Source organism: Neopelma chrysocephalum, unplaced genomic scaffold, assembly GCF_003984885.1.
Source record: "Neopelma chrysocephalum unplaced genomic scaffold, ASM398488v2 Primary Assembly neopelma1_106b, whole genome shotgun sequence".
NCBI lineage: Eukaryota > Metazoa > Chordata > Aves > Passeriformes > Pipridae > Neopelma > Neopelma chrysocephalum.
The window spans coordinates 1,678,097-1,694,690 of record NW_020897771.1 but is presented as its reverse complement, the minus strand read 5'-3'; the positions used below and the strand labels follow the sequence as shown (position 1 = coordinate 1,694,690).

The window sequence follows — 16,594 nt, the reverse complement described above, 5'->3', positions numbered from 1 at the left end:
TTTTTTTCCCCAGTCTTCCTTCTCTGCACATTCGCCCACCATTAGTGCTTCACGTTAATCACACCTGAACCTGTTTTCTTTGGTCTCTTTGCAGTGTCCTAAAATGGACACTGAATTCGAGCTGGACATTTCACTCATGCTGAGCAGAGTAAAAAGGATTTTTGTGCTCTGTACCCACAGTGGTTTTTGCCTTTTCTACCACTGACATATTCAGTGGTAATACCATCTCAGGTCATTTGTCCCTATTGTTCTATATTCTGTATTAGTTTTACTGATCATTACTGTTTGTATTTAGCATCTTATACTTTTTTTTAGTGACTGTCATCCTGTTTTTTCCAGTTTGTCAGGGTAAATTTAGATAAACCCCATTTTCTATGGCACACAGAGTTCTGGTTTGATGTCACCAGAATATTTTATCAGTATATGATTAGTTCCCTGTTCAGTTCATCCATGCATGGATGGCTGAGGAAACGGAAGTGGAGTGTAGATTTTATTCATGTTTGAGGTTGTTTTATGAAGATTATTCTATTTACTTGTGGATTTTAAGAATGTGATCATTTTGTAGAGTTCAGTTTTTGGTCTTTTGAGAATAATGGGATTGGATATGAACTTTGGGCCAGGTTGGGTCTTTTGCCTCATCATGGCCTTGGGTGTGGAGAGTTTTGTGGCTTAATGTGTCATGAGAGAGAACAGATTTTTTTTTTTCTGACCTCTAAGGATGGAGATTTTCTAGTCTTTAAGGATACAGATTGTTGGATCTTAAAGGTATTTCTACTTTGTGGTATAATGAGCTCTTCTTCAATGTTGCAGTTTAGTCTTAGAAACTGCTACTTTTTTTTTTTCCATTCCAAGGGGAGAAGCTTATGATGCTTTTTATTAAATAATGCTTTGGTTGATTATTCACTTTGGGAGGTTTTTCCTTGATCAACTCAATATGTTTGTGCAATTTTATCACTGCCTGTATGAGTTTGGTTTTCAGTTTATCAATTATTTGTGATTAGATCAGGCTGCTTATTGGATGTAGAAAAATGCTCTAAGACAGGATATTATTATTGAATTGTTTTTCTCAGTAGAAGATGAAGCCCTTGGGAGAGACAGGAAATTGAAATTTTCTTAGTTGATTTTTATAAAATATACGAGGTCTGTTGCATAAACTTCTGTAGTTGATGTTTGACTGGTAAGAGATGGCATGATTACTTTTCAGACAGCTATCTTGAGACAACATAGTTAGGATAACCAGCATTTCATGATCTTTTGTTACATGGTCTTTTATCACTGTATACTGAGTACTACCTGTTTTCACAAGGCTTATTTTTTTTCATTTGGTTTCTTTTGTAGTAGGCAGTTATTTTTTTCCCTGATTACTGGTGTAGTATATTTTCACAACCTTGACTAAAATGTAGGTTGCAAGTTTTATCTAGGTTATGTGTGCTTTGCTCAGGGAGTTGTGGTTTAAGCCCAGCTGCAACTAAGCACCATGCAGCTGCCTGCTTGTAGGTTGAGGTAAAAACAGTTTAATAAACGAAACAAAAGTAAAATATAATAATAATAATACTAGTACATAATAATGATGGGGAAAAGAGGAAAAAACCAAACAAGGAAAAAAAACAAGGAAAAACAACAGATGCACAATATCACCCACTGAACAATCCTAGACCCTCCTTCTAGGTAACTCCCTCAGTTTATATATTTATATATTTTTATATATATATATTTTATATATATATATATATTTATACATATTTATATATATATTCCAGTTCTATGGAACATCCCTTTGGCCAGTTCAGGTCACCTCTCCTGGCTGTGCTCCCTCCCAGCTTTCTTGTGCACCTCCTCACTGGGAGACCACAGCAACAAAAGAAAGTCCTTGACTTAGGAAAAACACTACTTAGCATTGTTATCGTATGTATTTCTCAGTAAGGACATTGAATTATGTATCCTTACTGAAACAAGTCTATTTTTTTAAAGTGGTTTCTTGCAGTTCTGGAAATCACATATATGTAAAATGAGAACACTATTTCAGTACTTAGTTATTCAGGTCTATTAGTTTATTGCCGGATTTTTTTTACAGCATAGCTTTGAGCGTGAAAAATTGTAACTTTTTTAATGAACTGAAAAATACCATTTAAAAATTTATATGTGACTCTGAAGATGTGGCCTTAAGGATATGGTTATGCAGTCTTAAATAGCTAGTCTGGGTTTCTGAGCGAGACAAGACTAATTAAAAGCCACCATGAGACAAGGTTACTTAAGTGTAGCAGCAGCAGCTCCATGTTTAATTGGCAGCACACAGTTATTCAATCAACTTACAGACCTGGTTCAGCTCCCCCTAAAATGAGAAGAGATTTACTCTTGATATCAAATTGTAATTGATTGCCACTTTGACTGGCATTTTCCAAATTGTTTCATTATAATAATGCTTTTGAGTGTGCCCAGTAGCATTGAAAAAAACTTCATCATGTACAGTATTGAAAAATTCCAAACTGCCCAAAGATGGGAGAAAAAAGAATAGGACTGTTTCCTATCTAAGTCCTCATTCTACAGGAATACCTAAGAGCAACTTAATATTTTTTAGTTTTTCCAGGCTGGTCTTTTTAAAGGCTCTTTGCAGCTTCTCAGAATTGGGCTTGTGTAGTCCTACTGGTATTTTGTCTTTATTCAGTATCCAAGGCATGTTAGTTGAATTAGGCTCCCTAAAAAACTTGTAAATTCCAACGGCAATGGAACTATTGCAATATGAATTTAGCCTTGACAGACAAAAGTTTTCGGAAAAAAAGTCTGATTTTTCTGCAGTCTTGGAACTAAGATGCAAATAAATATTACTACTTTCAAGTCCATCGAAATGCATTCTTAATGCCAGAATTTTATTCTCGCTTAATGTCAACTGGATTGATGTCAGCGACCTCTTTGCTCAGTATTCTGTGAAATAAAATAAATATACATGAAAGTTAACAGCAAATGTTAGTCCATCAAAATATGACAGGATTATGAAAAATAAGGATAAGTCTTGATAAATGATGCATTCAGGAAGACTTCACTAATACATATGAGCCCATCCTTCGGAAGAATAACTTTTCACCATAAACCAGAAATGTTTTCTTTCTGATGTGAGCCGTGTTATTGCAATGCAGTAATCCTTTATCAGGGAAACCACCAATTAAAGAAATTAAGTACTCTTCCTCCAACTTGCTTTTTGACATGGAAGCAGTTTCATGTCCAGTTCTAGTATCTAATGAGAAGTGTCTCTGCATCACATAGACCCAAGCTTAAGTTCAACCTTCCAAACCTTGTCTGTGACCATGTTAAACACTTTTATAGGGTTTATATCTCATTTATGTTGTGTGGCTACACATTAAGCTCTGCTATAGTCACCTGTACATTAAGCTACACTGCAGTCAGCAGAGTGCATAAGATCTTGAAAAGTCTGTCAAGAAAATAGTATCTGGCTGGGGATGAACTCCAGAAATCTGGTGAGCGTGGGGTGGTGCTGAGGGGAAAGTGTGCTTGCAAATATTGGGTCAAAAAGAGAATGTGTTGCTCTTTATCTGAGAAATGAAAACCTCACCCAGTTACTCTGCATGTACAAAATGTTCATTTACTTAGAATTTCAAAGACAAAAAGGTAACTAGTTAGTCCAGTGTCCTTCTCTGTGGTTCCCTTTTTGGACAGGGAAAACAATGTTATTTTGCAAATACAACAGTGAAAGAAACCTGTACCTTGTTCCTTTTGGATGCATAGTAATGCTATTATTGACAGGGCTGAAAACTGCAGGAATCTGGGAGCTCCTGCTTCCCTGAAATGGAAAGTTCATGCAGAGAGTGTATTTATATCCTTTCCTCTCTCACGTGAAAAATTACAGGGAAAAATACATTGAAGATTGCATCATCTTTTTTTTTTTTTCTTTATTCCCACAGGCACAGCAGCTAACAGATCTGGAGCAAAAACTAGCAGTTGCAAAAGATGAATTGGAAAAAGCAGCCCTTGACAAAGTAAGAAGTGTAATGGAATGTAAGCATGTTTATCAGCTGTGAATGTTTTGGTGTAATTTGACAAAAACAAATGAAAACCTTGCAGTGATTTAGATGAATACTTAAATACAAGTCCTTGGGAGTGATGCTGCTGAAGTCAGTTAAGCGCGAAGTTGAGTACAACTGCAAAGTTGTTTAATAGGAGGGCGGTCAAATTAGAAAGAAACAGCCCAAAAATATTTTTTTGCGCTGATTTTTAATGGATTTAAATATTTATTGAATTTAAGTTTGTGCTGACAGTGGACTTAGTGTCTCTCACAAGTTTATTTACACTCCAACACGACATATTCCATCCCCTGTTTCTTTGATTTTCCATATTGTGCCATGCATTAATAGTCTTTTTATGGTTGTCTTTGATCCTACCATTGAAATATACTGACTGGCATTGTTTATTTTTTTTAGAAACGCTCTTTTATTATTTTTTCCAGTTATGGGATATAATTGATTCCAGTTCAGGGGAACTTTATCTGACATATAACAGGGAATATTTGTCATGACCTCAAAAATATTTCCTTAGCAAATAAACTAAAGCAACGTGGTGTATGCCATTGCTTAGGATAAATGTGAAATACCTTTGTATTGTATATGTAATATTTCTCTTACTTAATATGCAGTAATTAATACGTGTAGTGTTACTTACACATGTATTTTCTAGCAGCTTCTGCCATGCCATACCTTGGTTTATGTATCTTTCAAAAAATCTTTGATGATTGAAATGTGCTGATGTTGCCTGTATTTATAAGTGCATTCTTAATAAAAAGAATAAAAGCTAGGGGATTTTTTTAAGGCCAAATGCTGCTAACTCCCCTTGAAAAAAGTACCAGGAGATTACCTCCATAGCTAACATTTGACATGTGTCTTGCTCTCATGGAGCAAAGATTTAAAAACAGGATTTCCTCAGTGCTGTCGTTATCTCACTGTTCTTACTGTCTCAGCTTATTTCAGTTACAGACTTCCATTTTCATTAATACATCTATCTATATTTCTGTGAATAAAATAACAGTTCTAACATGAATTGCAAGGGCTTCACCACTTAGAAGGTTTAGTTTGTCTTGATGGACAGCAGTGGATCTGGACAAACATACTCTTAACTGTCCAAAAGACCTGTGGTTTCCTTACTATACACTGCAAAAGTGTGATATGCTTATGAGGGAAATCATCTCTGTTGGAAATCATCTTTGTTGGATTAAAATTCACCTTTATAACCCATGGAAAATGCAGTTGTTTGGAATGCTGTAAATCAAAACTCCATGCAAAGCCTGTGTCTTTGCAATACTTCTCTGTGGCTATTACACATAAAAGGCTGGACAATGTATGATATTTTGTAGATTTTCTTTTCAGAAAAAAAAATATTTAATTATTGTCTGCAATCATCAGCATGGATAAAACTACATGGAGGAAAGGGAAGAGGGTGCAGTGACTTTCTAAGCAGTTTGATGTGTAATGCACAGGATTGTATAAAAATACTTTAAACAGCCTTAATTCTATCCATTAGTAAGAAAAAACCAGCAGCTGCTCATAAGTGTTTGGTTTAACGCAGAGAGAGAAAGTAAGAAATTCTGTTCCTCATAACACATCTTTAGGGAAGTGATGACTTCTTGTTTTCCACAGGAGTCCCAGCTGAAAGCTCTGAAGGACACTGTGCAGCTCTGCCTGTCTTCTGTTCTGCACAATCAGCCTCTCCCTATAAATCTAATCCCTTCACAACCAACTGAGAAGCAGAATTCCCCAGTTACAAAGGGCTCCAGAGCTCCATTTCAAGTGACAAACAGCAAGGTACAGTTTCTCTCTCGGATGTGGTTTTTGTGGTTTTTTTTTTTAACATCTTTTAAAGTTTGTCCTGTAAGAGCATCAAACTGGAACTAAGGAGGATTTTAAATTAATTGAAAGATTAGGATGAATTTTGAGGATAATTCTAAGCCTGTCTCTGATGTCAATAAGCTCTTTTTTTTAAAGTTGGGAAGCAGCTGCTTTCTTGCTGAGGAACAAAATTCTTTCTATCATTTGGTGAATGGATCATGTCTGCAGAGCAAATATGCAAGGAAGAGGGATTTGCATTTAAAATAAGTGAGGATGCTAATTCATAGGATCATTTACCTGTCAGGCACTGAGAGTGAATTTTGTGGTAATATAGCTCTAAACAGTAAGATGGTTTTTGCTTATCATGCTTTTTTTTTTAGTGGAAAAATTTAATATAAAAAGCATAAAATAATCTGGGACACCAAATCAAATTTGCCAGAAGGGATCTATGAACTTGTTAACACAGTGTAGGGAATATTCTTATATTCCAAGATGAGAAGGGCAGTTTAGGAGAAAGTATGAGGGGAAAAAATTGTTTTGATTCAATAAATTCAAGCATTTTAATACAGTTAAGATTTACAGTGATTAACAACTATCCTAATAATTTCATCTCCAGGGTTGAATTTTGCTCCTGTATTCAACTGATTCAGTAGAATTCTAGATATAAGAAGAAATCTGTGATTTCAATTAAAAGGAAGTTTTACAGGAGAATGACTGAGGGGCACTCCAATGTCCTCTTTAAATTCCAAAAATGAAATATAAATACAAATTGCTAACTCATAGCCAATTAGTAATTTGTATATGTCAGCTGTTGGTTTTCACCGTTAGCGCAGAGCCAGAAGCCAAAAATTAATAATCTTTGTAATTAAAATTGAAACACAACTTCAGAAAGCAGAATATAATCATAGAACCGGATCTCACGTTGCTGCTCTCACAATAACGATTGTGGGTTCCTTAACGACTGTTTTATAGGAAGAAACCTTCATTCCCCAAAATTATTACCTCTGGAAGCATTGTATTAACTGGTAGCAGCACATGGGTATATTGGTGTTCATTCAGATTAAGATCACTGGGTGTGTGTTCTGCAGGGGAACAGACTCTTCTTTTGTAGGTCACACAGACTGAGCAGAACTCTGGGATCTCTAGAAGCATATTTTTCCTGATTAATGTGGCTCTTCTTCAGATTGGAAGTGTTTGTGCCCCTGTCATGAGAGCAAAGAAGTACTGAAGGATAAGAGCAAGACATGAGACATAAGCAAGCCCTTATGTCTGTGTTTAAGATCGATTTAGGGTCAGAGCCTTTGGGGAATTTGAGGTCTCCTTGGCTTTACAGGTAGCACTGTCACTGAATGAAGGACATGGGAACACAGCACAGAGATTAGAATTAAATTTTTGATATTTGACTGCAATACAGAGCAGTTTTCCTTCTTTTTTTTTTTCAGTGATTGTATAGATTTTGTGTTTATTGTACTTGGTGAAACGTATCAGTGTTTCTGTGCTGCAGCCTTTCAAGAGCCCAGCATTTAGTCCTCTGCATCCAAGAGTGCTTGAATAAGTTATACTGCTTCTCTAATAGGCATTTCTTACATTTCTCTGCACTTGGCACATGCCATGGAAATGGCTAAGAAAATAATGGTCTGCAATCCTCTTCTTCCACACGTTGACACCTCATTATTATAAATCTGTGATTATAAAACTACTGAAATCGGCCGCTGTGAAACAAGTTGTCAAAGAATCATAGTCAGTCCAGAATTACACCCTCTGCACTTCAGCAGTATTATAGAAGGTGTTTTTTTTAAGTATGATACCCATTCTTAAGTATCTTCTCCTTGGCTTTTCTCCCTTTGATGAACCAATTAACTCTAACTACCGATGTATAGCTCTCTTTTTATTATTATTATTAGATTTGTGTAAATATTTTGATATAGCAGGCTAGTATTTTTAGGGCTGCATAAATCTGTGTGGTTAGTTAAACATGTTATCGTATGTAAAAGTGGGAGCAGCACTTACACATCTTGCCATGTCTGATAAGCAGCAGTTTCAGCTTCAGCAGACAAATGATAATTTGTCTGGTAAGTATCTTATTTCTAAGATATTCTCATCCAGCCTAAAAATTGCTGTCTGAAGTGTCAGACTTATTTTAAATCTGTTGAAGGGTAAATCATACAGTATGGCAACTGTATCACTTGGGGATAATCATCCCTGGGTGTTTCCTGATTAAAAAAAAAAAGTCCAAATGAGTACGATAACCAGGAAAGCAAATTACCAGATTTCTTGAAAATACTCATTTTGTTTTTTCTAGAGAAAATAGAGATATGGAAAGGCATAAATAAGGTCTAAAGAAACAGTGCATAGAAGTGCCTGGATCAGTGAAAAAAAAAAAGGTGGTTGTTCTGGATAGCTCACTAATTTGGAAACTGGGTAGCAATGGGAAATTCTTATATTTAAATCTTAAAAAAAGTTCCCTCAAAGTGATCAAAAGCAGCAGAAGACTGAGGTGTGTTTTTTGATGTGTCTTAAATAAGTTAATGTTTGCAATGTACAGGAACCTATAATACAGAGTTTACCACCAGTATTTCAGTTCAAAGCCATTTTAGCTGTCATGTACCTGACATGTATAACACAGTACTGGTGCTAAAAGTATTGACAAAGGGATTTAGGGCTCTGTGAATACAAGTTCAATGACACTAAAAAGTAAAACCAAACATAACCAGGAGGCTGATCATTAATCCTGAACTATAAGGGGTTTAACTTTCTGGATTATTGACAATTCTTTTTGTTATATAGTTTCTTTTGAGCCGTAATGTCACACCAATAACCATTTTATGTTCTGCCAGTGGAAAATTTTTTCCAACTAGTTGAGAACTGGATCTGTCTTTTGTTGTAGCAGTTTTTTTGTCCCATTCCCATTACAGAGGTGATGATGAAAGAGAAAAATGAAAACAGAGGAGGAATGAAACTCTGCTTTCCTTTTAATTCTCCAGATGAGTGCCTAAGGACCTGGATACTTAAAGAGTGTTGTTAATGGATGGAAATCATAACACTGACTAGGCTACCCAAAGCAATTACAAATTTTTGCTCAAGCATCTATGAAAACCCACAAATATAATTAGGGTTATTATTTGGAAATAACTGTATGCTCACAGTTGGGGGAAAATATATTGTGTAACCTCATAACTTTATCAGAGGAAGCAGAGGATGAACCTAAAGGGCACAAAATATTTTATATATGTATATATAAACTACAAAGACTCATCTAATATATATGTATACATACATATATATTATATATGTGTACATTTACATATATATATATAATATATATAAATAAAGTGTTACATATCTATTTGTAATATATATATAAAGTAATATATATTTATATATAATATAAAAATCATGTAGATGTGGTGCTTGGGGGCACAGAGGTCTTTTCTAATCTTAATTATCCCATGATTTTATCCATGGTCAACTGTAAGTAATCAGCAGGAGCATTAAGGGCAGTGGACAGATTTGTGCTCCATTAAAGCCTTAGGACTCAGCCTCTGGGGCCTCAACATTTTTGGACTTTTGTTTCCTCCAACTTTGCTTCTGCCAGAGTTAATGAGGTATCACCAAGACCTGCAGTTTCAGTAACCTGTAGATCACGGTGTTCAACAAGGGGATTGGAAAACTGTAATTTAAAAAAAGGAAAAAAGCAATTACTAAATGTAGAGTCAGCCACAGTTTGTACTGTGCAGTAATGACGTGCAATCATATAACCCTTTCTTAATGCATAAAAACATTAGGAGAATAAAATGGTATTGAAAAATGACACTATCCATTGTTTTAGGATTTAATTTCAAAGAGTAAGGAATGTGTGTCTCCTAAGGTAGAAATCTCATAGAAATCTGAGGTACTATGAGTATCTGTAAGGCTAATGTAGTAAGAAATTTGTTTTTAAATAGATAAAAGATAATTTTACTGCAGAAGCCTGACTAGCATGACTTATTTATTCATGTAAGTCTCTCCTGTTCTGCTTTTCATAGCTGCCTTTGGGCTAATGGACTTTTATTCTCATTGTGATCAACTAGATGGCAGCCATAATCCTGTATTGATGCCCGTGGTGATTCACAAGGTTGTGGGTACTCTTTCTCATACCTTTTATTTCCAGAATTCACATTAAATTGAGCGTGTTTTTGCTGTTGCCTCATAAAGATTCCACAGAACTTTTTCTACAGCTCTTTTTTTCTTCAGCCCTTTTTTCTTCGGCGACTAATTTTTAATAAAATTTTATTGCGTGACGGAAAAATATTTAACACCAGAGATTATTAAATTGAAAGCTGAAGCTCTTAGGTTTTATTGCTCACTTTAAAGAAGCCTTCATTATTAGCACATTATCTTGATAGTAAATTAGTTTTAGAGGGTTTTTTTATCCAAATACGATCAAGGGAAATTGGAAAAAAGCACCTGGCATGTCTTATTTAGCCCCCTAGAACAATATCACTCTCCTTCAAGTTTTAGTGACACAATCTTCATAATTATCTTCATTTCATTAACTATTTGACCTCACTCCTATTTGTTGCAGAGTGTAAGTGGCTGGACTGGCCCGTTACCCTCAACTCTGAGTTTAGGAAAGGCTAATTAGGCTGATGAGGTGATGAGATAACTGTTCATTGCTGCACTTTTTGTGGATGTTAACTGCAGATCAGTTTGCCTGTGTATGAAAAATACTCCAAAGACTCACTCCAAATATCCTCTTTTAAAATTAATGTCTCTACCTATCAGGTGTTTCTGTAAAGTTTCCTGTAATCTGGCACATAATATGTCTTAAAAATACTGTGGGTTACTGGCAGACAGTGGTTGAAAAAGTAAACGTGTATACAAAATTTAAATTTCTTAAGGGATGTTTTAAATAGCGTCAGAATCCAGATTTTAGGTATGGTGAAAGGTCTCACATGGAACTTGGGATTAGCATAGACAGCATCCATTCAAATTCCCTAATTCTGCTTCAGTCTAAAGCCAGGACCCCAAGCCAGAGCAGCCTCAGGCTTGCCTTGATGCTCAGCAGCTTTCTGGACAGGCTGACTTGTCTTTTTCTTTGCCAAAAGCAGAGAAAGAGAAGATCCCCTTGCATACTTTTCAGATATTATTGTTTTAGAGACCTCTTTCCTCACCTGTCAAGTGATTTTTTTTTCCAATATTTCTCTCTCTTTTTTATTTCTAATTGTAGTTAAGGTTGCATTTAGCACAAAAATAGTAATACATTCTTTTATCTTTTTACTTTCTCACCTGATGTGCTTGTTACACATCCTGTTAAAAAATATGTGCATGTGAGCAATGACAGCAAAGCTGAATTGATGTGCCTTTGCAGTTGCACATTAGTAACCCCATCCTAAAATTTGTTGATACTAGCACTTTTTTCTATTGATGTTACATGTAAAAGAAGATGCAAAATGTGCAGAGGAGCTGATGAGTCATTTTAAGTGGTTTACAAAATAGAAAGTAATTGTGAAAGTACTCCCATGGGACTTTTGCTATCTAGGAATATGTTAAAAATTTATTTGAAAATTATTAATGCATTTGTCCTGTATAAAATGTGTGTTATTAATCTACTGTTGCAAAGTTTCCCTTGATACATGTATAGGGAGCCAAGTGGGAAATATGAGAGACAGTTAAGATCCTTCTATGTTAAGACAATTAAGATCCTTTTCTTTGATTTGAGCAAAGATGTGATTTGACAAACATTCACAAAGAAAATACTCATTGGGAATTTTTGCCATTATTAGGAATTTTCTAGCAACTTGATTAAAAGCATTTCATTGAATCATAAAGCCTAAGAAATGCAGAATGAACCCAAATGCAGATTAAACCCAAGGCATTTAAGTTCAATTTAGTATGGAGCAATTTAAGCAACCACTTACTGGCTTACACCTGAAGTTTCATCATCTTCCAAAATGGTTAATCTCTGCCTTTTTCTGTATTCATTATTTTATGTTAAGATAATAATAAATAAAATGCAAAATAAAAATTAGTAAATAAAATATTCTTTTATTGTCAAAAGTCATATAATCTGAAGGAATGTGATCTCACGTAATGGAAAAGCAGATACTCAATTACAGGAAAAACCCTTTTACTATCAAGCCTGTATTGGTTCAAATCCTTAAAAGTTAATTGGATGGTGCTCAGACTGAACGTTTGAGGCAGTGAAAATGGAGTCATATAATAAATGACTACTAAATCTTCTTTATTATTAAATATTTTGAGGTATTTTGTGGATTATTTATTAAATCCTTTTTTCTCATATCTTTTGAAAGATGATGGTCCTCATTTCTGTTAATGGAACTGTGGTCATGACGGTAAACATGCTGTCAGGTAATTTTTTATAAGAGCAACTCTATAAGAAGGGACTTAAATAAACAGGCAGCTGGGAGCAAATAGAGTTCATTTTTTTTAAAGCTTCCTCTACCATTCCTAAATCATTAAGAAATCCTTGTTTAAGGCAGTGTGCTGGTTTAAAAGTTAACCAGCAAGACAAAATGAACTCAATTCAAAAGAGAGATTTATAAGTCAGAATAACAATTTATTAAAATAATGCAATAAGTACAATTATACAGACAGACAATTGGTTTTAATCCACAAAACCCAAATGTACAAACCCAGCACCCTGGGGTATGAACAAAAGTGGTGTACCTTGGCCCACCCCCCGAGTCCAAAGCAAAGGGAGAGGGAATAAACCTGCTGGTGGGAGAGCTGCTGGAGTCTGGTCAGAAGTGGTGATTGCAGTCCAGTCGAGGGTGGTGGTCTCAGCCTGGTTGGGAGCAGCGGTGGTCTGCTGTCTTCCTCTGGGTCCCACGAGAGAGAGAGCCAAGGCTCTGAAACTCCCAGTTATATACTCTCCAGTTCAGGCGGGAGTGCTCAGTCCCTCCCTCAGAGTAGGGAATTCCATAAAAGGGCAAGCGGATGCTCAGTCCCTCTTATCAGAGCGGGGAATTCCATATAAGGATATCAGAGCGGGGAATTCCATAAAAGGGTACAGGAACATCTTCCCACCTTGCAGGCCTCTACTGACAGCAGTTTTTGGGAAATGGCATGGAGGCTATAGAATACACAGTTTTGGGTTACACCCATCCAGGGATGAATTGGTCCCAGCCGTTCTAACCAGGACAGGCAGGATTGGGGGAAAAAGTCAAAGCCTCGAAAGGCAAAACATTTCTCCAAGTGACCCCATTATTCAGAAGGGTTCCAGCTCCACCAAGTTGGTCCTTCTGGGGTCTGTAACTCCTCCAGGGCTGAGCATCTCTGGCTTTCCCTCCCTGAAAATACAGATGTTCTTGTGTGCGTGGCTGTAACTTCAGGAGCTGTTTTGTTCCTTTGGGAAGACTCTAATTGCCTATAAAGCACATTCTGACAGTGCATGTTATTGCTGCTGGAAGCGTCGGTAATGTTAGACAGTGTTCATTATCCCACACATAATTGCTTTTTCCTTCATGATGCCTGTGGAAAATCAAGGCTGTTGTTGAAGGAACCTGTTTATTTGGTGGTTTCAGTTTCTCGAGTATTATTATATCAACACCCCCCCACACACACAGTTGAACATGCTAAGTGTCTTTATAGTTTTAGAAAAGAAAGATCTTTTCCCTACAGTGGAGGATGAAGGATGGCCTGCTTTAGAACTTTAGAAGTGGTGGAAAAATGAAGTAGAAGGTGTATTTATACATGTAGTGTATACATATATATACATATGTAGTGTATATATATGTATATATGTAGTGTATATATATACATGTAGTGTGCATATATATATACATGTAGTGTATATATATATACATGTAGTATACATATGTAGTATATATACATGTAGTGTATATATATACATATATACATGTAGTATACATATGTAGTATATATATATGTAGTGTCTATATATACATGTAGTATATATATACACATGTAGTGTATAAATATATATATATACATGTAGTGTATATATGCACACACACACACATATATATGTGTGCTCCAGAGCATACATCCACCTGTCTACCCATCCTTGAGCTCTGCATTTACAAAATATTAGGTATTTGAACAGGCCCACTCTATAAGAAAAAAATAATGTTAAAATTCATCTAGTGTTAAAGAAGCATGCAATTATAGGTTTAGATATAATTTAATATAGATAATTGACTTTGAAAAATTATCAGCAAGATTTTTCTCTAATAACACTTATTATATGCATGATTATTTGTTTTCAGACCTAATTAATTCTATCTACTTTTCTTGTTGTTTTAGCTACAGATACCTTTACAATAGATACGTAGTTACTGCTAAACAAATGGTTATTCAAAGAAACCTGAAGTGAAATGATCTGTATCAAGTGAGCTAGCTGTGTTCTGTCATTAGGAATAAGTGTTTATGAGCAACTAAGCCACTCAAAAAATCAAATTTTGCTGTCTAGCCTCAGTCTCTGATACCATGTTAGGGTAATATTTTGGCATCACTGGAAGTTGCTTTATGCTGTGAATTTATTGTATCATCATACACACTGAGGACTGCCAAGAGCAACTTGGTCAAGATGACCCTTCATCTTCAAGCAATAATACTGTGCCTCCATATTTGCAGTGTATTTAGTGTAGTGTAAAACATGTGCTGATCTGAGATCTCCAACCACAGCAAGCAAACTAGGCTAAATCTCTGGCAGGAGGAGAAAAAACTGAGCCTGTCTCCAGATACATCACGTAGAGATTAAAATGTATACATCATCTATTGAAGAAGTTTTGCTGGGTTTTTTATTTCCTCAGTAGCTTTTTTTCCCAAAATGCTGGGAGCTCTAGAGAAATGTGGGATACTGTTGTGATAGATAGCACATAACACAAACAGAAGTCCAGGCCAACCCTGCTGCTCACCACTTTACAAATGATGTGCAACCCGTGCCCTGCAGTTGGATATTTTTTGTTTAACTTTTCATTACAGCCTATTTCTAAAATTTTGCTATTCCTAATATAAACTGTAAATGAATGTAAACTGCAGCTTACTTGCCATCCAGATCTGTATTTGTTCCTGTCTTCACATTTTAAATGTGTGAAGTCTCAGGAAGCCAAAAATTAATTCATTCTCTTCTTACGCTTAAGGCCTGAAAGAATGCTTGTATTTGTTTGGAGATGGAATTATTTCTGTGTTTTCTCATAATTTTCTTAATTTTGATGGACTACTATTTCACTTACTGTCCCTGAGTAGAGTGAGCCCTGTAAAATGCAGCATAGGCAACTAAATGAAACAAAGCTCTAGTCCCACTTTTTCCACTGGTGTTTGCAGGTGGCAGTAAAAGTGGGTAGAAAGTATAATATCCAGAACTGAGTGAGAGTTCTCGAGGTACTGAATGTAGCTGTAGGGGAATCTGCAGTCTTGCTATGTACTCAGGACTACAGTCTTCAAGGTGCTTCAGGGAAAAATATTTTAAAATCTGTTGTTTATACTTAAAAAGATCTCCTGAATAAAAAAAATAAATAAATTGTGCAATACATTGCCAGGCAGCCATAGAAGACCCTGAAAATTGTGGTGAAGTTTACTCTTTCTTGAATTTCAAAAATGGATTCAGAAATAAAATTTGAAGGACACTTCTGTTACTGTAAGGCAGCCAAACATAGTAGAGCCAATCTTGCCTTTAAAAAAAAATCATTAAAAAATATTGATACCTAAATGCTTTTTATCAGGTCTGTACCATAGATAATATTCCACAGAACTTATCCTTTAAATAATTAGGGAATATCAAAAGAAGATATAGCTTTTACTACATGTGAAGCCAGTGATTTCTCAAGTTGCCCTAATTCTTTTGTTTGACTAAGAGAAGCAACAAATTAAAGCTTTATAATTGAAATAAGAATGATTAATGATTTGCACGCCAGAAGTTTATTATGAAGTCCTTTAACAGCACAATAATTCAAGAAGGTCTTATGTGCTATGTGGCAAATGCAGTCATATTTCTAGGTCAACCACACAGAGCCCTCAGTAATAAATGCAATTCTTTCCTTGACCATTCTAGAGGTTACTCTACCTTTCCTTTTACCTGGGTGACATAGGTTCAGGTGTACTAGGTGCAATAAGGTGCCTTGAAAGCAATTTAGCAATGGTATTTTTATGCTCTTTAACATATTCCAACATACACATGGCTACAAAATATAAATAAAGGGGTTGTGATCCACTTCTCTTGGCATATTTATGCAAAGGCTGTCCGTGGACCTTAGCAACATGCTGTCAGATGAATTATGAAAATGCCTGCAGCACAACTTGATGCCAACCCAGTGACCCAGCTGTGGTGCCACGAGGTCTGAACTCAGCACTCAAATCCTGGAACGTTACAAAAAACGTTTTCTTTAAAGCCTGTGACAAGAGGGGGAATTAATCTCAGGGAAATCCTGGAACAGAAAGGTCGTGGAAAAATGCTGCATTCAGGGATTAAATAAACAGAGGCAAGGGATGTCTTATAGGAATCCCTCCCTTTTTTGTAAGCACTGAGCCTTCTCAGCTTCCACAGAAGTTGCTGTGGAGTTTTCAGGACCAAACCCCACATGTGTTATCCACAGCGTTCCCACAGCAGCCAGCTCTCCTCCAAATCCATGCTATGCATGCAGCTCACACATTGCTGCATCATTAGAAGCAGCACTAGCCTTCAGCAAATATTTGTATCATTAACCCAGCTGACTTCAAAGAAAGCAAATTGTGTAGCAACAGAGCACTTATCTCACCCCTAAAACTCAGAAGCCTACTGATGTAACATGGTAGTGTCT

General features: G+C 35.9%; 1 protein-coding gene across 2 annotated transcripts in view; it reads left to right on the top strand.

Annotated features, from left to right (window-relative positions):
* The window catches only part of LUZP2 (leucine zipper protein 2), a 130,528-nt gene that overhangs the window by 100,103 nt on the left and 13,831 nt on the right, over positions 1-16,594 (top strand). For both annotated transcript variants that reach the window (XM_027696448.1, XM_027696449.1), the window contains exons 8-9: positions 3,918-3,992; positions 5,643-5,807. In XM_027696448.1, the coding sequence (XP_027552249.1) occupies positions 3,918-3,992; positions 5,643-5,807 (240 nt within the window). The remainder of the gene's footprint in view (positions 1-3,917; positions 3,993-5,642; positions 5,808-16,594) is intronic.